Genomic DNA, 22,631 nt, shown 5'->3' with positions numbered 1-22,631 from the left:
CCGGGTTCGATTCTGGTCAAGGGCATGTATTGTACATTAGTTGCAGGCACATCCCCAGTAGGGGGTGTGCAAGAGGCAACTGGTCGATGTTTCTCTCTCATCGATGTTTCTAGCTCTCTCTCTCTATTTTTTTTAAAAAAAGAAGGTGGGAGCCGTCACAGGGCCCTAGTTCCAGGTCTGGGGGTGCCCCGCCAGGCCTTCTTCAGGATCCCTGCAGTGTGGAGGCCGGTCCATCCGGGAGACCCCCCTAGCCAGTCAGGGGTGTACGTCTCAGCTCCCTGTTCAGACGCCTGGCCAAGGGAAGAGGCTGGTACGAGTCTGTTGCCGTGGCAACTTGGAAGCGCTGGGTCACCAGCTGAGGCGCTGTGCCTGCTGTTCCACGGCAGGGAGCTGAGTGTGCCTGCTCTGGGTGGGCAGGGAGCCCCCGCGTGCCAGGGGAGCCCATCAGGCAGGGATCCTTCCCGCACCCCACTCCGCCACCAGTTCCCCAGGCCACACAGCTGGGCTTTCTGACCCCTCATTTTTTTTAATTTTTTTTATTTTTTTTAAGAGTCTCAGTAAATGATAGCTTGTTTTTTTTTTTAATTTAATTTAATTTCATTTAATTTAATTTAAATATATTTTATTGATTTTGTACAGAGAGGAAGGGAGAGAGATAGAGAGTTAGAAACATCGATGAGAGAGAGTCATCGATCAGCTGCCTCTTGCACACCCCCTACTGGGGATATGCCCGCATCCAAGGTACATGCCCTTGACCGGAATCGAACCCGGGACCCTTCAGTCCCCAAGCCGACGCTCTATTCATTGAGCCAAACCGGTTTCGGCTTGACCCCTCACTTTTGTAACCATAAGCAGCCCACAGCCACACTGTGGGGACACCCAGACAGCAGGGGGGTGGGGGGGAGCAAAAGTGGCCTCTTGACTCCTCCCGAATCCACCCCCTCCCCACTATGAGCCATGGTTCTTCCTGTTTGAGGGGGGTCTTCCAGAACTTCCCCGTACCTTGAGCGCACGTACGTTAATGTGTTCTGGAGAGGCGTTGTCCCGAATGAGGCTTTTTCATCCGTGGGGTCACCTGTTCTCCCACCACTGGCCCTTCCACTCCATCCTCCCAGGACGCGTTTCTGTGCTGATGCAGGCAGCGCTGTGCCTCCTCTCTAGCTGCCTGTGCTCTGTGGCCTCATGGATACATCTGGCAATAGACACATTCTGACATGTTTTAATCTCGCAAGGTAACCAACGGTGCTGCCTGGCTTGCCGTGCCTGCGCCCTGGCCAGGGGACTTCGGTGGCTGGTCCCGGAGCCTCTGATTCCCTGGCACTGCCCTGGTTCTCAGTGGACGTGTGTGTGGTCCGGGGCCGGCAGGGTGGGGGTGCAGGAAGCTGTTCTGCTCTCTGAGAAGGGCTAGTTCTCGGAGTCCCTCCACTGAGTGCTGCCCACTGAGCCCCCGAGTCTGCACCCGCCTTGGGGTCTCGGGTGAGGCACCTTTTTGGGCCTGGGAGCTGCCCTTCTCGCTCCAGCCCTGCTGACCCTCTCACCCATGTGGGCTCAGTTCACGTTCCCTCTCCGGGGGCCCAGGGTCGTTTATTTCTGCAGGAGGGGCTTTCTCCCAGGAGTAAACAGGTTTTTCCTCCCAAAGCAAATTGAAAAAGCCCAAGGTTGAATGCCCCTGCGGATGAATGGGGTGGGAGAAACGATGGCAGGCAGGGGGGTGGCAGGCCCCCCATGCAGGGCCGTGGGGCAAGGAGGGCTTCGCTCAGCAGGGAGCATTTGGCCCGGGAGCTGGGGCCTCAGGCCCCCACGGTGTGTCTGGGAGCAGGCACGCATGAGCCTGGATGCCCTGGACCTACCGGACGTCCATCCTTTGCAGCTTGTCCTCAGACCTCTCTGCCGGCCGGGCCCCTTGTCCATACCACATGGGAAGACCCAAGATCTGAGTCTGGTCGGGGTTGGAGGCTACTCTCTGTGATTGCAGCCGCACACGTGGTCAGTGTCCCTGCACCACCAGCCCGAGGCGCTCCGCCTGCCTGGTAGGGACGGCCCAGAGCAGTGGTTCCCAACCTTTTCTTGGCCGCGCCCCACCTCTGAAATCCTGATGCCCCCCTCCCCGTGACATACAATTCTTATTGTTCCAAAAGCGAACGCCTGTTCACAGGGAGGAAGCCTAAAAGGCCATGAACGTGGTCTAAACAAGCTTCCAAAGACCATGGCATCCATGACAGAGAAAAATGAAAGAATGAAAGGACAGTTGAAGCACTGAGGAGGAAATCACTAAGAAATTGTTTGAAAAATAATAATATGAAGTGATATGAAAAAAAAAAATAGCAAAGTCTCAAAACGTAATAGAGAACTGAAATGCGTAAATATTTACGGACTGTATATGGCCCCTAGAACCATAAGAAATGCAGAATACTCGCTGTTAATAACTCATTCTCAAATTGCCCCCTGTGGGGCAAGTGCCCCACTTTGGAAACTACTGGTCTAGAGCCACCCCTCTCGGCAGTGCGGGGAGGGGGTGGGTGGGGCGGGCGGTGCCCAGCCAGGAGGCTCTGGCAGTGGATGAGGAAGGGTAGGGGGTTGCTGTAGGTACAGGGAGTCGGAAAGGAGCCAGTGTGGCCTGGTTGGGGTGTCCTGAGTGGCAGGCTCTGAGCTGCCCCTCCCTGCACTCGCCCTTCTTCCCATTGCATGCCCTGGTGCCCACAGGGGCTCCGGGAGCTCACGCCAGGCTGTTGTGGATTCTGCCTAATGGAGCTTAGCTGGCTGAGCAGATTGCTCTGGGGAGGAGCGGCGGGCAGTGTAGGGCAGGCTTGGGCAGCTGGTACCTTCTCCTCCTCCCTGACCCAGAGTGTCTGCGTGATCTCATCACAGCCTGGCAGGGAGCCGGCCTGGGGGCCTTGCACCTACACAGCCCGCTCTTAACCTGGGGGCCAGGCAGCAGCCAGGCCTGGGGGCCACGGCCCTTGCACCACTGTGTTCCCTGTTTGTCCGTGGCCCTGAGGTGGGAACCACATCTTAGTGAGGAATGCCCGCTTACCTGTCTGTGTCCCTCAGATGAAAGGATCTCCCCTGCCCTGACCTTGGTCCTGCCAACAGGACAGCCTGCCACCCAGTATCCTCTTGTGGGGGCAAATGCCATGTCTCCTCCCTCGGTGTGTCTGGGGCCATCATGGAGGGGCAGGGTGGCATTGGTCAGGATGAGGGACAGAAAGGGGGGCTTGGGGCCTACTGGACGCCTTACAGAAAAGAATTTGGATGGATTCCTTGGTGTGTCTCTTCCCCAACTCAGAGCCGGGTAGTGTGAGAAGCCGACGGTTCTGGGCAGGCGTGGCGGATGCTGCCTGTTAACAATGAGGATTTGATTTAGGTCAGGACCACTCTGTGGTCCACACTGTCCTGCACCAGGCAGGCCTCCCTGGGCACCCCTGCCCTGTCCCAGGACCCTGGAGGCCACTGTAATTGGTGAGAGCCAGTGTCAGGGTCCCCTGCTGTTGCTGGTGAGGGGCTGACAGCCCCTGACATGCCCTGAGCGACCACAAGCCCCTTCTCCTGGCTACCACGCATGCTCCAAGCAGCGTTGCCCCCACTTCCTGGACATTTCCACCAGGCAATGACCAATGTGGGCTTTGGGCTTTGCACGCAACAGGGCAAGCCCTAGGGCCTCTTCATGCACATGCTCAAGAAGGCATCTGTGAGCCAGCGCCACCTGCAGAAAGGCCTTTGGCATGCTTTTCTTAGCCAGCCGGGGGTCCAGGAATGGGGAAGGGCCCAGGATGGGGTGGTTTCCGCTAAAGCCTGGGTGAGCGGTGCCCCTCCCCAGCCCAGAGCATGCCCAGCACAGGGCCACTTCAGCACCACGGACAGCGACCGCTGCCCGCCCCGCCCCCTGAGCAAACATCCTCCTGGCTGAGGGGGCCTGCCGTTGTGGGTGGGGTGGGTTATTTGGGGTACTTTGGAGCCATGGTTTGAGAGGTAGCACTTCCCCTGGGGAGAGTCACTCCAGGCCCCTCCCTGCCAAGCTGTACACCAGGGGCCTGTTTGGCTGGGGGCGGTCCCTGTAGTCTCCCTCACCTCTGTTTGCAAAAGGGATAATCAGCGAGGTCTAAGGAACTGGGCCCAAGGTAGACAGGGGGCTGGGGTCAGGGCCTCACTGCCCTTCTTGAGGCTTCCAGGCTAGAGCAGAGCCTCCCTGGCTGCACAGTCCCTGGGAGAGACTGTCTCACTCAGCTGTGGACCCAGGACCCAGGCAGCTGGAGGACGCCCTCCCCAGGCCAGCACGGCCTCTGCCTCCCGACCATGCGTCAGTCTGGCTTTTTTGGGCGCACAGCAGAAATTGATTCTAATTTGCAACACTTGGTTCAAAACCTAAAGGTTTTTTTTTTTTTTTTAATTAAAACCCAGAAAATCCATCTGTGTAATTAAGCTTCTGGAAGTCACTGGGCTTCGTGTGATGAGTGTCCAGTTGGCACTGCATGTCCTCAGCCACCCACCAAGGCGTGCCGAGGGGGCAGCCGTGACCTGTGGAGGTTGGCTCGTGTGCATGCAGGAGGCGGAGGGAGCCCGCGCGGTGCTGGCTGTCCCCAAGGCAGGAGGGCAGGTGCTCCATGGCGTTTCTCTCAAAAGAGCCAAGCTCGGGCGTGTGCACCTGCACACAGACCAAGGCAGGGTCTCAGGGCCCAAGCTCAGGACCCTGGGGTCTTGATGTGTGTTTGGGGTGATGGGGGGAGAGGGGTAGGGGTGTATCACAAGGATAGTAGCCCCCAAAAGGGTGAGAGCTTGCAGGGATGGATGGAGAACGTTCTGGGTGCCTGGGGTGTGCTGACTGGGTTGGTTCTTCCAGCCACTGTGGTGGTGTCTCCGCTTCTCAGATGAGCCTGTGTTGATGGCCTCCCTGCTGGGTCCTGGGTCACGGTCAACATGGCTGATTGTCCTGAGCTCTCAGGGGGTGCCCTGGGCAGGGAGGTACAGTGGGAGCTCTGCTTGTCAGAGGTTTGAGAAGATGTAGACCCGGGGACTCCAGGATGGCTGTCCTAGCAAGTTGCCGGGGTCCTGGGTTGTAGTTCCTAGTTCCTGCCTGGGAGTGGGGCTTCCTACCCCCTGACCTGAGCAGCCTCTCATGGGCCCTGGCCCAGACCAGCTCCGGACACATCCCCTCCACTCTATTGAGGACTGAGCTCCTCAGCTCTACCACCACCAGCTCCAGGGTCCAGAACCGGTTCCTGCAAGAATCCCCCAGATCAGTCCATTCTTGTGTCTGCCCCTCCCATCCTGGTCCCGTGCCCGAGGGCCAGCTCCCGTGGGTGGGCTCAGCATCCAGTCTGCTGTGGGACCGCACCTCGTGGGTTCCTCAAGATTGGAGACGGAGCCATTCTGGCGCACAGTAGGTGTGACGTGGGTATTGGGTGCGGGTTTTAGCTGCAGCGCTCTCCTCTTCCCCACCCCCACCCACAGACACTCACACACACACACACACACACACACACACACACACACAGACACAGACACACACACACACACAGCAGGCTGGCCTCCCGGGCTCGTCTGCAGGCCCTGCCGGCCCAGGCGGTGCAGTCGCCTGCCAGACCTCTCAGCGGGTCCCACGGGGCCAGGTCCCACGCGGCCCTTCGTGCTGCCCTAGCAGGACACCAATTTCTGTTTTTCCCCAGTCAAATCACAGCAAAGGCACTTGTTACGGCTGAACCCATTAAGTGTAATTATGGCGCGCTCGGTGGGAACGTGTAATTACATCGGTGGCTCTGTGCCACGCTGCACGTCACGCTGTGGGCCAGGGCCTGCCGGCCTCCACGGTCGCCCTACCCCCACCCCGTGCCAGAGGCTGGGGGAAGCGGGGTCGAGACTGGCTTCCAGAGTCCCACAAAGGAGGGGCACACAGGGTGTGACCTCCTGCTTCTCATCGCTGAGCCCGTCCACCTGTAAATACCCTGTGCCCTCCACAGACCCTGTGCCCTCCACGGTCCCATCTCAGAACAGCCCTCGCCAGTTGGTCACCTTGGGACTGGAGCCCCTTGAAGGTGGGGCTGCATGGAGCACTCCCGGCCCCAGTGCCACCACGTAGCTCGGGCCAGGGTGGGTGCTCAGGGCTGCCTTATGGAGCACAGCCATGTGCCAGGCAGGGGTCTTGGCCCCCCCATCCTGGTGGCCCTTCCCTCCTACTTGACATGGCTGGCCTGCCACAGGGCTCCCCTTTTCCTGATGAACCAACTGGTGCAGGTGTGGGGTGCAGTCCTGCCCTCGGCAGCCGCTGAGTGGACCGGCCCCCACACTAAGGCCTGCATGGAGCCAGGGTGCCATCTGGTGGCCACTCGCTGAAAGAGCCGAGTTCTCACTGAGGACCCGGGTACACACAGTACTTGGGATGCAGTACCTGCTGCCGGCTTAGCACCCTCAGGCCCTGCCCTGGGCTGGCTTCCTACCTGCCAGCAGGAAGTGCTCCTGGACGTGGCCCTCCAAGGCGGCTTTTGCTCTCAGGACCGACTGGCTGGTGGGGGTCAGGAGGATACAGGGGATGTTCTCCCTCCTTTGGCCTTCATCCACATCCCATCACCCTTTATCCAGACACACAGTAGGGCTGCAGATCCTCCAGGCCCAGTCACCGCTCTGCCCCAAAGCTCACCTCCTCCTCCAGCTGCTGGAGTCACCTGGGGGGGGAGGGGCGGGGATGGAGAGGGGGCTCTGAGTCTAGGCTGGGCAGCGCCTGTGAGATGCTCCCCTGTGTGTGTCACCTGTTTGGTTGGGAGAGACCTGGTGGGTGGGGTGGGGGGGACGCGGCAGGTGGTCTCCAGCTTCCACCTGGAGCCCTCGTCTGTGCCTCAGTTGTTCCTCTGGGCACGGGGGTCAGACAGTGGTATCTGAGGCTGGTGTCAGGGCTCCGTCCCTTAACTCGCAGATGGTGGGGTGGGTGCAGGGCTGTGGAGGGCTTGGTACCCTGGCAGCGGGTGGAGGGCAGGTCCTGGGGTCCAGCTCCTCCCCCCGCACCCCGTGGCTATCTACCAGCCTCCTTCATTGACCCTTAACCCAGCCGCCTGCGCCCACGTGGTTCGAGCACGTCAGCATGCTGGTCATCATGCTCAACTGCGTCACCCTGGGCATGTTCCGGCCGTGCGAGGACATCAAGTGCCGCTCGGAGCGCTGCATCATCCTGGAGGTGGGCCCGGGCGGGCGGGGGCTGGGCCGGGCCGGCCCGCGGGCCGCGAGTGACCCCTGGGGACACGCCGTCCCGGGTGTGGAGAGCGCGGGTCCCGCTCTCAGACCCTCCTCCCGCCAGGCCTTCGACGACTTCATCTTCGCCTTCTTCGCGGCGGAGATGGTCATCAAGATGGTGGCCCTGGGGCTGTTCGGGCAGAAGTGCTACCTGGGCGACACGTGGAACAGGCTGGACTTCTTCATCGTCATGGCGGGGTACAGCTCCCCCCGCCCACGCCCAGCCCCGCCGCGCCCGGGGCCGGAGCGCCCGCCCGGAGAGGCCCCTGGCCTGGCCACGCCTGGCGGGGAACTCCCACCCCGATCGCAGGGCCCCCAGGAAGAGGCGTGAAGCTCTTCCTGGCCCCAGGAAGAGGCGCCCCCTGGCGGGGTTCAGGTGCAGCCTGGTCGGAGGTGCGAAGCCAGAGGGGCCTCTGCCAGGGCTGGCACCTGTCCTGGGACACCCAGGAGGGCGAGGAGTGTCCAGCGGTGACTCAGAGCCGTGCTCCTCCCGCCTCGGGGTCACCTGCCCGCCACCTGAACCCCTCTCCCTCTGCCCTCCCCCAGCATGATGGAGTACTCCCTGGACGGACACAACGTGAGCCTCTCGGCCATCCGGACGGTACGGGTGCTGCGGCCGCTCCGCGCCATCAACCGCGTGCCCAGTAAGTGACCGCCCTCCCCGGCCTGGGGCCGGCCTCTCTGTCCGGCCCGCTCCGCTGAGGGCTCTGCGGGGCCCACGGGGACACAGGGCCCCATGCCATGGTGCCGGTTTGGGTTCTGGGCGTTCTGGCCCCAGCGTTGGGGGAGGAGGGCCTCGGGGCCCTGAGCATTTGCCACGGTTGCTCTGGGAAGGGCAGGGCGACCCTGGGCCACATGGGGGCGGGCGGGGGGCGGGGTTGGTGGCCGGCCGTGGGGGCCCTGACTCCTCATCTGCGCGGCACTGAGGGTGGTGCTGGGGGAGGCGTGCTGTAGCTGTGCTGCGGCTCTCACCGTCGAGCTCTGCCAGAGGCCCACGGCCCGTCAGGGATGTGTGGAGAGGCTGCTGGGAAGTTCCGCAGCCATGTGCCGGGAAGATGGCCTGTCCTCCTTGGTCATCTGCCCCTGTGGGGGTGGGGTTGGGGCTTTTCTGTCTTCGGAGTGTTCAGTGCAGTGGCTGTGTTCAGGGGGCAGTGCCCGTGTGGCTGTCAGGTTGTGTGTGCGTGTGTAGGGGGGAAGGGGGGTCTGTGTGTACCATGCAGCTGTGCACACAGCCTCGCTGGCTATCTGGTGGCCTCGGCACCCCAGCCCTGGCCGTTAGGACCTGTCCTGCAGCCCTCCCCGGGAAGCCACGTACCCGCAGGGCGGTGCTCCCTCCCCCTGGGGTGTCCACTCCGCCCAAGGGCAGGCGGGTCGGGGCCTCGTCCCAGTGCTGGGCTCTGCCCATCGTGGCTCCCAGAGGGACGGGAAGGCAGCTCTCCAGCCTGTGCCTGGGCTCCCAGGCGCGCAGGCAGACCAAGCCCACGTTGCTGGGGGTCCCCACGGCTGCTGTTCCCGCGACAGAGCTGGGCCCGCTGGACGGATGGCCGGTCCTGGGGCCTACAGGGGCACAGTCCCGGCCGGCAGCCTTGCTCCCCTGGATGTGGGCCTGACCCAGAGGCGCCATCGTCCCCCGGGGCCCGCTGGACGTGCGGGGGCGGGGCGTCCCGGCAGAGCCCACACCGTGGGGAACAGCGGGAGGCCTCGGAGGGGCTGGGGGGCGGGTCCCTCCGTGGGTCCCCGTGCCGACGACGCCCGCTCGCTCGCGCCCCGCAGGCATGCGCATCCTGGTCACGCTGCTGCTGGACACGCTGCCCATGCTGGGGAACGTGCTGCTGCTCTGCTTCTTCGTCTTCTTCATCTTCGGCATCGTGGGCGTCCAGCTGTGGGCCGGCCTGCTGCGCAACCGCTGCTTCCTGGACAGCGCCTTCGTCAGGTGCGAGCCCGCCCCCGGCCCCGCCCCGGGGGGCGCACCCCTCCCCGAGGACCTCCAGCCTGGACCCGGGTCTCTGTATCCCCTCTCTATGTTGTTGTGTCTGTGATTGTCTCTCATTTCCTGTTTGTCTTTCTCTGTCTCTCTGTCTATTTGCTCCCCCCTCCCCTTCTCTCACTGTTTCTTTGTGTCCTCCCACTGTCCACCCCCACCTCCCTCTCCCCCGCCCCCTCCCGGTCCCCCCCTCTGTCCCCGCGCCCCTGACCGGGCCGCCTGCCCCCAGGAACAACAACCTCACCTTCCTGCGGCCGTACTACCAGACGGAGGAGGGGGACGAGAACCCCTTCATCTGCTCCTCGCGCCGGGACAACGGCATGCAGAAGTGCTCGCACATCCCCAGCCGCCGGGAGCTGCGCGTGGAGTGCACGCTGGGCTGGGAGGCCTACGGGCAGCTGCAGGCCGAGGGCGCGGGCGGCGCTGGCCGCAACGCCTGCATCAACTGGAACCAGTACTACAACGTCTGCCGCTCCGGCGACTCCAACCCCCACAACGGCGCCATCAACTTCGACAACATTGGCTACGCCTGGATCGCCATCTTCCAGGTGGGCGCCGGCCCGCGACGGCGTGGCCTCGGTTTCCCCCTTTCATGTTGGGGGCTGAGCCTGCCATGGGGAGGGGGTGCCTAGGCAGGGCCAGTTTGCCCTCCCGCCCCCACAGCCGGGACCGTAAGGGAACACAGGCCTGCCGCCCTCCCGGGGCTGCCCTCCCACCCCGGGGCCATCTGTGTGTCCAGCCGCCTGTCCCCCCGCCCCCCACAGGTGATCACGCTGGAGGGCTGGGTGGACATCATGTACTACGTCATGGACGCCCACTCCTTCTACAACTTCATCTACTTCATCCTGCTCATCATCGTGAGTACGGGGCGCGAGGCGTGTCCCGGTGGGCGGGCGGGGCAGGACTTGCGCAGCCCTGGGTGTCAGAGGGCGGAGGTGCCTCTGGGTGGTGACAGCGCATCTCAGACCCAGGGCTCCTTCGTGGGTGTCGGCCCGGCCCAGGCCCATTTGTGAGTCTCTGTATGCCGCCTGCGTACACCATCCGGCCTTGGCTGTCCCTCGGGGGGCCCGGCATGGCGGACGGAGCTTCATGGTGGGGCGGCAGAGACCCCGGGCTTCGGTGCCGTCCCCAGTGGAGGGAGTGAGGTGCGGGAGGGCAGGAGCCAGTGTGGGGAGGAGGGGGTGAGCCCAGCTCCAGGAGCCCTCGGGGAGCGCCCAGGCTCTCCACGCCAGGTTCTGAGTAAGGCTGCGGAAGAATCGGGACCCTGCTCCGTGTCCACGCGCTCCCGGCAGGGCCTTCCGCGGTGCGGTGGCCCCGGTGTGTCCCTCACGTGGTCCGGGCAGGGTCTGCGAGGACCCAGCCGGGAACACAATAGGCACGTGTCTCCGATAATCGTCAGGAGCAGGGAGGGTTTCACACGGTGGCCGTGTCACAGAGGACGGCCCGACGGGAAGCGCAGGGTGGCCACAGTCTAGAGCAGCGGTTCTCCACCTTCCCAATGCCGCGGCCCCTACATACGGCTCCTCATGCTGTGGTGACCCCCAACCATAACATTATTTTCGTTACTACTTCATAACTAGTTTTGCTACTGTTAATGAATCATCATGTAAATATCTGTGTTTTCCGATGGTCTTAGGTGACACTGATAAGTGGCTCTCAACCTGTGGGTCGCGACCTAAGACCATCGGAAAACACAGATGTTTACTTTACGATTCATAACAGTAGCAACATGACAGTTAGGAAGTAGCAACGAAAATAATGTTATGGTTGGGGGTCACCACAGCGTGAGGAGCTGTGTGAAAGGGCCACGGCATTAGGAAGGTTGAGGACCGCTGAGCTAGAGGGTCTCGTCAGGGTCAGACCCGTCTGTCCACAAAGAGAAGAGAAGCACCTACTGTGTGCCGCCTGTTCCAGATGCTGAGTCAGAGGGACCCCACCCGCCCCAGGGCGCCCCACTGGCCACACTCGGGGCCACGCTCACGGCCCCTGGGAGGGGCGGCGCACAGTAGGCCTCTGCGTGTCTCTCCTCGCCGGGGACTCTCTGTTGTCTAGAAACCGCAGCCCCTGCCTGGCCTCCGGGGCAGATGGGTGTCCGTGTCCCCTCTTCCCCAGTTCCCTGGGGCACGCGGCCCGGTGAGCGAGGCTCTGGACGGGCTGCGGGGAGGCTCAACACCGCCCGCCCGCCCGCCCGCCCGCCACAGGTGGGCTCCTTCTTCATGATCAACCTGTGCCTGGTGGTGATCGCCACGCAGTTCTCCGAGACGAAGCAGCGGGAGAACCAGCTGATGCGGGAGCAGCGCGCCCGCTACCTGTCGGACGACAGCACGCTGGCCAGCTTCTCGGAGCCGGGCAGCTGCTACGAGGAGCTGCTCAAGTACGTGGGCCACGTCTGCCGCAAGGCCAAGCGGCGCGGCCTGCGCCTCTGCGCCCGCTGGCAGGGCCGCTGGTGCAAGAGGGCGGACCCCGGCGGCGCCCTGCACGGCCAGGGCCCCGGCCAGCCGCCGCGGCGGGCCAGCCGGCGCGCCGCCTCCATCCACCACCTGGTCTACCACCACCACCACCACCACCACCACCACTACCACTTCAGCCACAGCAGCCCACGCCGGCCCAGCCCCGAGCCGGGCCGCAGAGACGCCAGCCTGGTGCGGGCCAGAGCGCTGCCCTCGCCGCCCTCGCCCGGCCCCGGGCCCCTGGACGCCGAGTCGGTGCACAGCGTGTACCACGCGGACTGCCACGTGGAAGGGCCGCAGGAGAGGGCCCAGGCGGTGCAAGCGGCGGCCGCCGCCGCCACCAGCCTCAAGCTGGCCGTGGGGCTGGGCACCATGAACTACCCCACCATCCTGCCCTCGGCGCCCGGCGGTGGCGGCAAAGGAGGCACCAGCCCCCGGGCCCAGGGGAAGCGGGCCAGCAGGCCGCCGGGAGCCGGCGGGCACAGCTCCCTCAGCCTGAGCAGCCACGACCCCTACGAGAAGATCCAGCATCTGGTGGGGGAGCACGGTAAGGCCCTCCCGCTCGCCCTGCTGAGTGCGGGATGGGGCCCCGGGATGTGGTCCCCACCTGTGAGTCCTCAAAGAGGGGAGGGGCTTTGGCACCGCACACCCTGACACAGCGAGGAGCGGGGAGAGGGCGCCCCCTTTGTCCACCCGTGGGAGCCCCAAGCAGCCAGCGGCTCAGTGGACTGTGAGCGTTTACCACAGGGGTGAGAACGCCGAAGGTGGCAGAGTGTTGCCCCCACCTCGCCCATGCTCACAGCCTGGCAGCTTCCCCTGAGGAGTGGTCAGCCCCACTTCCGGGAAGGGAGACAGGCAGGAGGGTGGGAAGGAGTGCAGGTTCCAGTGCCCCTAAGGGTTGGCGGGGGGAGAGGGGGGAGACAGATGCCCACCTGGCACCTCTGCTTCACCCACCTCCCCACCTCGGACGGGTGGTCGAAGGAGAGACTCGGGGTCCCGTGCAGAGGATAAGGCCCTCCCGTGTGGCGTGTGCAAGTGTGTGGACCAGGGGGCACCCAGAGCAGGGAGGGGTGTGGGTGGGATCGCGTGTGTGTTCTTGTGCGCAGTGCCCATGATAGCCAGCGTGTCCTGGTGCCCGTGTTTCTAGCCCTGCACTACCCCTCAGGTGGCCCCGGCCTTGTGGGCCTCTGCGTAGTAGTGAGTCCAGGCCTCAGCGTTGGGTGCAGAGTGTGCCCGGGTCCCAGGAAGGAGTGCACAGCGCTCTCCGTCATTCTCACGTCGGGCCCACGTGGGAGCGATGATGGCCGATGTGCCTGAGGACAGACGTGTTGAAGTTAATTCCACCTTTAACGTGGCTGCTAGGAAGTGGCTCACGTTATGTTTCGGGAAGATGTGGGCTTAGGATAGCTGAGCTTCTCTGCCCCTCTATGTTAAGGTGACCAGACGTGACGATTTTTAACAATTTGTCCCGCGTTGCATGGCATTTTGAAAAAGTCCCGATTTTTTTGCCAAAACCGGTTTGGCTCAGTGGATAGAGCGTCAGCCTGCGGACCGAAAGGTCCCGGGTTCGATTCCGGTCAAGGGCATGTACCTTGGTTGCGGGCACATTCCCAGTAGGGGGTATGCAAGAGGCAGCCGATCGATGATTCTCTCTCATCGATGTTTCTAACTCTCTATTCCTCTCTCTTCCTCTCTGTAAAAAATCAATAAAATATATTAAAAAAAAAAAAAAAGTGACCAGACGTCCCGGTTTTGGCGGGACTGTTTTAAAATGCCGTGGGTCACCTTACTCTGTGTCCCTGCCCCTGTGTAGAGCAGAGCACACCTGTCCAGGGTGTGCATGAGCGTGCCCAGGTGTACATGTGTGTGTTCCTACGTGTGCACACACGTGTTCCAGGGAAGTGTGTGCTCCTGAGCAGGAGTCTGCCCAGGTGTGCACGTTCACTCTACAGCAGCCTCGCTGTGGGCGTGGGCCCGCCCCAGGTGTCACCGCCGAGCGACCTGACCCTGCCTGTGCCCTTCACCCCTCAGGACTGGGCCAGGCCCCCAGCCGCCTGTCAGGCCTGAGCGTGCCCTGCCCCCTGCCCAGCCCCCAGGCGGGCACGCTGACCTGCGAGCTGAAGGACTGCCCGTACTGCGCGGGCGCCCTGGGAGACCCCGAGTTCGAGTTCAGCGACTCCGAGAGCGGAGACTCCGACGGCAACGCGGTCTACGAGTTCACGCAGGACGTGCGGCACGGGGACCGCCGCGACCCCCTGCAGCCGGCCCCGGGGGCCGACACGCCGGCCCAGGGCGGGGTGCGGAGGCGCGCACAGCCGCGGGCGGCCTCGGGCGGGCCCGGTGGGCTCGGCCACCTGTGGGCCACCATCAGCGGCAAGCTGCGTAGGATTGTGGACAGCAAGTACTTCAACCGCGGCATCATGATGGCCATCCTCACCAACACGCTGAGCATGGGCATCGAGTACCACGAGCAGGTGGGTGGGCGCGGGGACACGTGCCCTCGGTGAGCCGCAACTGGGGTCGGGACCCCTGGGGAGCACATTCCTTGTGTGCATCGAGATCTCGGCCTCTTGGGGACCCACGTTAGGGCTGTGGAGGTTGGGGGACAGATGGGACTGATGATGTTTATCAGTGACTCAACAAACGCTCCCCTCTCCTCCTCGGGCTGGGTCTGCGGAGTGGTGCACACAGACACACAGACACCGAGGCTCCTGCCTGGAGTCGCTCTGGTCTGGGGGGTGGAGGGGGGTGAAGACCAGCCAGACCCCGAGGCAGTGGGAGCTGAGGGTGTTCACCAGGTCCTCTGGTGGCTCTTCTCAGGAAGGTGCCCCTGGCCCAGTTCTCACAGAGGCCCTCCTTACCTGAGCCAGACCCACCGGCAGCACCCGATGGGGTGCCTCTCGGTGACCAGAATAGGTGGGGATGTGGAATGGCCCCAGGAGGAGGAATTGTGGGTGCCCAGCCCCCCAGGGGACCCTGCACACTGGCCCAGGACAGGGCCACACCAGGAGGGCGGCAGCCGGGTTTGGCAGGAGATGGTGTCCTCTCAGGACCAAGGTCCATTTACTTTTAATGACCACATCGACTTCCTCATCTCCTACCCATCGGTCCCTTCAAGTCACATAAGCTGTGTTCTTTCATCCTGGAGCAATTTAGGGGAAGTCCTAGCAGTGTCAGCCATAAGCAGACCCAGGCGGGAGGCGGCTTTTGTGAGGGTGAGATCCAGGCCAGGGGTGGCAGTGGGCTTTGAGGGACCCCTGCATGGAGGAGCCTCCACCACACGTGCACACAGTACACACACAGGCACACAATCCCACAGGTCCACAGATACACATATGCAAGGCTTACCCATTCAGATGTGAACACGTGTGTAGACCATGTGAACACGTGTGTATAACCATGTGCACACCTACCACATGTGTAGCACATTTTCAGGCATTCAGACACAAGCAGGTCACTGGTACGTGCACAGGCACAGATACATGCACACACCTGCACACACATGCACACATTTACACTAGCACAGGTGTGCACACAAGCTGGTGCACACACACAGGATAGAATGTCCCCAGGACGGTGGGCCTCTGGGGCCTTCTGCCCACAAGGAAGGGTGTGTAAGGGCCCCAGAGACCGGGCCCGCTTTCGGAAGCACCCTTTCTTTTACTGTCCGTGCCCCAAGCACCCCCACACCCACCCGAACCCTGGCACAGGCACTCTGGCCCTGCTCCCGGGGAGTCTTCAGAGCCCTAATGCACAGCATTCTGGGGGGAAGGTGAGGAAGGGCCAGGGGGCCATGCTGGAAATGGTGACAAAGGGAAGGCCGGACGGGCCAGGGTCCAGCTGGAGAGGCTGTCCCTGGGGCCCAGCTGCCTCCTTCAGCAGCCGATAGGTTCCTGAGACGCCCGCTGTGGCCGCTGGGCCTGTGGCCCCTTGATGCAGCAGTGGCCCTCCCCTGACGGTCCTGCTGCTGCCGCCCACAGCCGGACGAGCTGACCAACGCCCTGGAGATCAGCAACATCGTGTTCACCAGCATGTTCGCCCTGGAGATGCTGCTGAAGCTGCTGGCCTGCGGCCCGCTGGGCTACATCCAGAACCCCTACAACATCTTCGACGGCATCATCGTGGTCATCAGGTGGGTCCCGTCTCCCGCGGGGGCCACGGGGCTCCTGGAGGCTCCGGTGTCAGAGCAGAGCCGCGGGCAGAGGGAGCGGAGCCGCTGGCAGTGTTCTCTGGGGGGCCACGGGGGTGCTCGGTGGAGTCCCTTCCCGCAGGCACTGTGGGGTACACACACGTAGGTCAGCTGCATGCCAGATGTATGTTTCTAGAATCTACCAGAGCTGCTCCTTCCAGGAATAGAGTGAGTGCTCAGGGTCCTCGGGCCTCCTGCCTGGCCTCTGTGAGGGCTCAGCCTCCCCCGCAGTGTCTGCTGCAGCGAAGTCCACACAGAAAGGAGCGGGAGACTCTGGGGGAAGTTCCTCCCCAGGAGGAAGTGAGGCCCTCGGGAGGCAAGGGGGGCAGAGGGGGGTTGAGCAAGAACAGACGAGCAGGCATGGCTGTGGAAGGTGTAGGATGGGAAAGCCCTCTGTTAAGCTTCAGTCTGGGCCAGAGCCAGGGATGGCAGCTCGCTCGTGGATTTCAGAGATGTTGCCTCTGTAGCCTCTGGGCCTGTGGCCCCTTGATGCAGCCTCAGGTCCCTCAGCCCCTCTGGGTACCTCGATGCAGCCAGACCTGCTGTTCCACATGGGTTGGGTGCGGGCCACAGTGGCTCCCCGGCATTCCTGCTCCCGGGAGGAGGAAGCGGGGAGTGCGGGGAAGGCGCAGGGACCCGCCGAGGGCGGCACCCCTGACCCCCGGCCGGGCCCGCAGCGTCTGGGAGATCATCGGGCAGGCAGACGGCGGGCTGTCGGTGCTGCGCACCTTCCGGCTGCTGCGGGTGCTGAAGCTGGTGCGCTTCATGCCCGCGCTGCGGCGCCAGCTGGTGGTGCTCATGAAGACCATGGACAACGTGGCCACCTTCTGCATGCTGCTCATGCTCTTCATCTTCATCTTCAGGTGGGCCCGCCCCCGGAGGGAGCCCTCCCTGCTGCCTGGCCTCGTGCTCCTGGCTTTGGGGCCGTGTGTGTGTGTGTGTGTGTGTGTGTGTGTGGGTGGTGGTGGGGGGGGCAGCGGGAGCCTCAAAGCTGCAGAAGCTCAGGTGCCAGATGCCTGCCTTGTGCAGGCGTGAGTCACGTGAGATGCGGGCTGGGCTCTGCTCTCGTGGCCTCACAGCTGAAGGTGGGGACAGGATGGACCTCTGGAGGGACAGATTGGGGACTGGGCAGAGAACAAGGGGACCGGAGAAGGGACGGGGGCAGCCAGGCTGGAGGTCGTCATTTGTGAGCACCTGCTGTGCCTGCCCTGCTGTGCCTGCCCGGCCAGGACTCAGGGAGAGGCCGGGGCGGAGGGCGGCCCAGGCAGGCCGAGTGAGGCAGGCAACCCAGGTCCCAGCCCCTGCCTGGAGCAGAGTGGTCTCTGGCTGTCCTTCCTTCCCCTGGCCTTGGTGTCCCCACCACGAACACCCCATGAACCAGAAAGCAGGGGGCCCCGTGGAGGGAGGGAAGGAGGCCCAGAGGAGCAGCATCTGGGTTTGAAGGTGAGCAGGCAGAGTGGCCTCACCTGTATGCCCCTCGGCTCCCCACCACCTCCCTCCGGCCTCCCACCCTCAGCATCCTGGGAATGCACCTCTTCGGCTGCAAGTTCAGCCTCAAGACGGACACGGGAGACACGGTGCCCGACAGGAAGAACTTTGACTCCCTGCTCTGGGCCATCGTCACAGTGTTCCAGGTACGGCCTGGGCGGGGCCGGAGCCGCCGAGCTGTGAGCAGCAGGGGCAGCGGTGCCGTCCCCTGGGGCGGGGGCATGTGCTCTCGCTGGCGCAGAGCTCCTGGTTCTGAGGAGCTGCCAGCATGTCCAAGGGGGGCGGGGGGATAAGGGGGGAGGACTGAGCAGAGAACAAGGGGACCAGAGAGGGGGCGGGTATCCCCTCTCCCACCACATCAGCCCCTCCTCGGGCCTGCTCCCCCCTCTGCCTCCCTGCCCTCCTCCCCCAGATCCTCACCCAGGAGGACTGGAACGTCGTCCTCTACAACGGCATGGCCTCCACCTCCTCCTGGGCCGCCCTCTACTTCGTGGCCCTGATGACCTTCGGCAACTACGTGCTCTTCAACCTGCTGGTGGCCATCCTGGTGGAGGGCTTCCAGGCGGAGGTGAGAGCCCGGCACAGACAAGACTGACACCGAGAGGCTTCCATCCTTCCCGCCCCTCGTCTCTCGGGCCTTTCCCTCACCCACTGCCCCCCCAGCCCCCTCCCTGTGGGGGGCGGGGCAAGAGGGCTCCCACCCACACACGCCTCTGCTCTGGGGGGCGCAGGGCGACGCCAACAGGTCTGACACTGATGAAGACAAGACGTCCACTCACTTGGAAGAGGATTTCGACAAGTTCAGAGACCTCAGGGCCACAGGTGTGTGTGTGGGGGGGGGGGGGGGGGAGTGAGGGGGTCAGGGATGGAGGGGCCGGGGCAGTCAGGGCCTGTGCTGACCTGGCAGAGAGGGGGCTCCCCGGGGGTGAGTCCCCGCTGGCAGAGTCCCCTTCCTGAGAGCCCCCTCCCTGACCAGAGATGAAGATGTACTCCCTGGCCGTGACCCCCAACGGGCACCTGGAGGGCCGGGGCAGCCTGCCCCCTCCGGTCATCATGCGCACCGCGGCCACGCCCAGGCCCACCCCCAAGAGCTCCCCAAACCTGGACACGGCCCACAGCCTCCTGGACTCCCGGCGTGGCAGCAGCAGCTCCGTGGACCCGCAGCTGGCCGACCAGAAGTCTCTGGTAGGGACTGTCCCCTGCCCCTGCCTCAGGGCACCTCCAGGCTCCGGGCACCCAGCTCCTCAGGGTCTTCCCCCAAAATGAGTGAGGGTCCCACATGCCGGCCCCCCACCTGCACTCCCCCATGATTGCCTTCTGAGCCCCTGGCCCCGAGGGCTTTGATTTCTGTAGACGGAGCAGGAGGGGCTGTGCTGGAGGAGCAGAGCGGCCAGACGTGGGAACGCATATTGGATCCTTTCTCTCTGGTAGAATGTCAGGCAGGAAGTTTATCTTCCAAACGGCAGTGAGAGGAAAGCTGGCAGAGCGCAGGTCAGAAGGAAAGACAGGAAAGAGGCTGCAGAGACGTGTAAAGTCAGCGCACACGTCATGATGTGGTGGTGTGTGTGTGTGTGTGTGTGTGTGTGTGAAGGGCTCTGTGTGTCAGAATCAAGTGTCCCGTGGGGGCTTTGCAGACAAACCAGGAAGTGCTGTCTGTCCCCAGGGACACAGCCGGAAGGCCTGGGCGGGGGGGCAGAGCAGGACGAGCTAACTGCAGGAGGGGCGTGGGATATGGCCCGGAGGGCATCTTCCCGTGGGCGGCAGGCAGGGAACCCGGCTGGGCCAGGTGATTGAGCTACAGGAGCGGGGCAGCCCCGAGGGAGGAGGGCAGGAACCTGAGCAGCGTTAAACCTCAGCCGAGCTAAACCCGGGAGGTGACCTGGGTGCAGCAGAGAGGGCGGAGGCTGGGCGAGGTTGGTTTGTCTCGTAAGGCGTCAGCCGAACTTCTCTTTACAAGGTTGGAGTCTGCCAGCTGGTAACTGATTTGGGGCCCCACCCCAGAGATCAGGGCCAGCGAGCACGCTGTCTGGGGAGGGTCAGGGGCCGGTCCCAGGCCCATCGGTGACCTGCATCTGCCCGTCGTCCGTCCTCCAGCAGGAGGCCTGCTCAGCCCTAACGCTTGCTGGCTGTATCTCCAGCTCTTCGTTCACGGCTCTGCCCTTAGGCAGCCCCTGGGATAGCGGTGTGGCTGGCCTCTCCCTAACAGGACGGTCTGCGCGGAGAACCCCCCTCACAGGTGTTAATAGTGACGGAGGTGATGAGGAACAAATTCCCCCCAATGGAGCGACCGGGCGGGGAAAGGCTCCTGTGTCTGGGTGCCCGGGAGCCTGAGCTGTTTAGGATAAGGTGACCAGACGTCCCGCTTTTGGCGGGACAGTCCTGATCCTTAACAATTTGTCTCGCGTCCCGTGGCCTTCTAAAAAGTCCCGATTTTTTGCCAAAGCCGGTTTGGCTCAGTGGTAGAGCGTCGGTCTGCGGACTGAAAGGTCCCAGGTTCGATTCCGGTCAAGGGCATGTACGTTGGTTGCGGGCACATCCCCAGTAGGGGGTGTGCAAGAGGCAGCTGGTCGATGTTTCTCTCTCATCGACGTTTCTGGCTCTCTATCTCTCTCCCTTCCTCCTCTCTGTGAAATATCAATAAAATATATTAAAAAAAAAAAAAAAAAAAAAAGAATGTCTAAGCCTTAGCTTATGACCATCATAAAAAAAAAAAAAAAAAGTCCCGATTTTTGTCCCGCATCCCGCAGCGTTTTAAAAAAGTCTTGGAAAGAATCGGGACTTTTTTAAAACGCCACGGGACGGGGGACAAAAATCGTTAAGAAGCGGGACGTCTGGTCACCTTTGTTTAGGGGCACTTGAGGACTGGTCCTCCTCCCTTCCTCCCCCCCCTGCCCCCTGCAGTCCAGCCTCCGCAGCTCGCCCTGCGCCCCCTGGGGCCCCAACAGCGCCTGGAGCAGCCGGCGCTCGAGCTGGAACAGCCTGGGCCGCGCGCCCAGCCTCAAGCGCCGGAGCCAGTGCGGCGAGCGGGAGTCCCTGCTGTCCGGCGAGGGCAGGGGCAGCACGGACGAGGAGGCCGAGGACGGCCGGCCCCGGGTGGGCGCCTCGCCGGGCGCGCGGGCCGCCCCGCTGCGGCGCACCGAGTCCCTGGACCCCCGCGGCACGCTGGACGCGCAGCCCCTGCGGCCGGCCTCCCTGCCGCCCGCCAAGCTCCAGGACTGCAACGGGCAGACGCTGGCCCTGCCCAGCGAGTTCTTCCTGCGCATCGACAGCCACAAGGAGGACCCGGCCGAGTATGACGACGACATGGAGGATGTGAGTGGGCGCCGGGGCACCTGCCGCCTCCCTCTAGTCATGAGCTGGTTCCCGGAGCAGAGCCTGAACGTCATTCGTGGGGGGGTCCTCAGAGGAAAGGGGAGAACCTGGGCAAGCTGAGCGGGGCTTGTCCCAGCTAACGGGCCTCCGTCGATCCTCGAGAGCTCTGGAGCCGGACTGGCCCCAGGGTCAGCCCCCCACCTCCCGCTGAGGGCCGTTTTGAGCTCCAAGGTAGCAGCCGCTGGTGGGCCCTCTGGGGTGGAGGAGAGGACAGGGCTGCCTTCCCAGTGAGGCATTCGCTCCATTGCCCAGGCCAGTTGCACAGGCAGGGGGCTTCTGGAGGCGGGGAGGGGGCGGGTCTGAGCACGGCTGTCTACCTGGCCCCATGGGCTCCCAGCTTGGGTCACTCTCCCCGCGCCTGCCTGGGTGGGAGGTGAGCTGGGACCCCAGGGCGGAGGGTCGGCTGGGAGAGGCTGGGCCCCTCCTGAGGACCCGCACCCTCTCCCAGAGCTGCTGCTCACGCCTGCGCAAGGTGCTGGAGCCCTACAAGCCGGAGTGGTGCCGGAGCCGTGAGCCCTGGTCGCTGTACCTCTTCTCCCCGCAGAACAGGTACAGGGGGGCCCTGGGCGGGGGAGGCTGCGCCCTTTGGGACTCCACGTTTCCCGGCAGTTAGCTCCCTGGTCTCAGGGCCGCAGGGCTCTCACCGGACCCCTCACTCAGCACCCCCCCGCCAGGTTCCGTGCCTCCTGCCAGAAAATCATTGCTCACAAGATGTTCGATCACGTCGTCTTGGTGTTCATCTTCCTCAACTGCATCACCATTGCCCTGGAGAGGCCGGACATCGACCCGGGAAGCACGGTGAGGCCCCCTTCTCCGGGGCTTGGGTGGGGGGGAGGTGGGAGGGGTCTCTCAGGTGCAGCCGGCCCCTCTCACCGTCCCCTTCCTGCAGGAGCGTGTCTTCCTCAGCGTCTCCAACTACATCTTCACGGCCATCTTCGTGGCGGAGATGACGATGAAGGTACCTCGGGGGAGCCCTGGGGTCTGTCCTCTGGCCTCACACCCCCTCCTGCCAGCAGCTCCCCGCTGCTGCCCCCCACCCCCCACCCCGTCTGCTGCCGCGCCTCGGGCCTGAACCCTCCTCCCCGGGATCCGGGCAGGTGGTGGCCCTGGGCCTGGTGTCGGGCGAGCACGCCTACCTGCAGAGCAGCTGGAACGTGCTGGACGGCCTCCTGGTCCTGGTGTCCCTGGTGGACATCGTCGTGGCCTTGGCCTCGGCCGGTGGCGCCAAGATCCTGGGCATCCTGCGTGTGCTGCGCCTGCTGCGGACGCTCCGGCCTCTGAGGTGGGCGGGCGGGGTGGGGGGTGGCGCTGGCCGGGTGAGGGGACAAGGACGGATGGGGTGGGGGTGGGGCTGGAAAGGGCGGGGGTCATTGCATGACGCGCGCCTCCTGCGCGGTGGCCACTCCCTCGGTAAGCCCCGCGGCCGGCCCCCTCCGCCCCGTGCAGGGTCATCAGCCGCGCTCCTGGCCTCAAGCTGGTGGTGGAGACCCTGATATCGTCCCTCAGGCCCATCGGCAACATCGTCCTCATCTGCTGCGCCTTCTTCATCATCTTCGGCATCCTGGGGGTGCAGGTGGGTCGCCCGTGGGGTGTTCCGTCGGAGAGAGGGTGGTCTGGCGGTCGGTAGCCATTGGGCGGCCCCAGGAAGGCTTGGCCTTGCCCCTCCTTCTGCTGTCCCAGGAGGCCCCTTGCTGGGGCTGGTGGGCCGGGGGGCGCTGGGCTGGCCCCCTGGGTGACCACCTGCCCTGTCAGCTCTTCAAGGGCAAGTTCTACTACTGCGAGGGCCCTGACACCAGGAACATATCCACCAGGGCGGAGTGCCGGGCCGCCCACTACCGCTGGGTGCGGCGCAAGTACAACTTCGACAACCTGGGCCAGGTGGGCAGGGGGCGGGTGGGGCCGGGAGGGGAGCGGAGGGGAGGGGAGGGGA

At 63.9% G+C, this 22,631-nt stretch overlaps 1 protein-coding gene across 3 annotated transcripts in view; it reads left to right on the top strand.

Annotated features, from left to right (window-relative positions):
* Positions 1-22,631, top strand: part of CACNA1H (calcium voltage-gated channel subunit alpha1 H) — a 63,697-nt gene that overhangs the window by 30,293 nt on the left and 10,773 nt on the right. For all 3 annotated transcript variants that reach the window (XM_084881192.1, XM_084881193.1, XM_084881191.1), the window contains exons 3-23: positions 7,051-7,162; positions 7,283-7,416; positions 7,765-7,862; positions 8,992-9,151; positions 9,432-9,750; positions 9,967-10,059; positions 11,404-12,199; positions 13,684-14,126; positions 15,633-15,784; positions 16,519-16,704; positions 17,358-17,475; positions 17,742-17,897; positions 18,061-18,151; positions 18,306-18,514; positions 20,231-20,641; positions 21,150-21,250; positions 21,376-21,499; positions 21,591-21,659; positions 21,799-21,983; positions 22,148-22,274; positions 22,454-22,579. In XM_084881192.1, the coding sequence (XP_084737318.1) occupies positions 7,051-7,162; positions 7,283-7,416; positions 7,765-7,862; positions 8,992-9,151; positions 9,432-9,750; positions 9,967-10,059; positions 11,404-12,199; positions 13,684-14,126; positions 15,633-15,784; positions 16,519-16,704; positions 17,358-17,475; positions 17,742-17,897; positions 18,061-18,151; positions 18,306-18,514; positions 20,231-20,641; positions 21,150-21,250; positions 21,376-21,499; positions 21,591-21,659; positions 21,799-21,983; positions 22,148-22,274; positions 22,454-22,579 (4,210 nt within the window). The remainder of the gene's footprint in view (positions 1-7,050; positions 7,163-7,282; positions 7,417-7,764; positions 7,863-8,991; positions 9,152-9,431; positions 9,751-9,966; positions 10,060-11,403; positions 12,200-13,683; positions 14,127-15,632; positions 15,785-16,518; positions 16,705-17,357; positions 17,476-17,741; positions 17,898-18,060; positions 18,152-18,305; positions 18,515-20,230; positions 20,642-21,149; positions 21,251-21,375; positions 21,500-21,590; positions 21,660-21,798; positions 21,984-22,147; positions 22,275-22,453; positions 22,580-22,631) is intronic.

This window comes from Pipistrellus hanaki, assembly GCF_964339955.1.
Source record: "Pipistrellus hanaki genome assembly, chromosome: 4".
NCBI lineage: Eukaryota > Metazoa > Chordata > Mammalia > Chiroptera > Vespertilionidae > Pipistrellus > Pipistrellus hanaki.
This window is presented reverse-complemented; position numbering and strand designations above follow the sequence as displayed.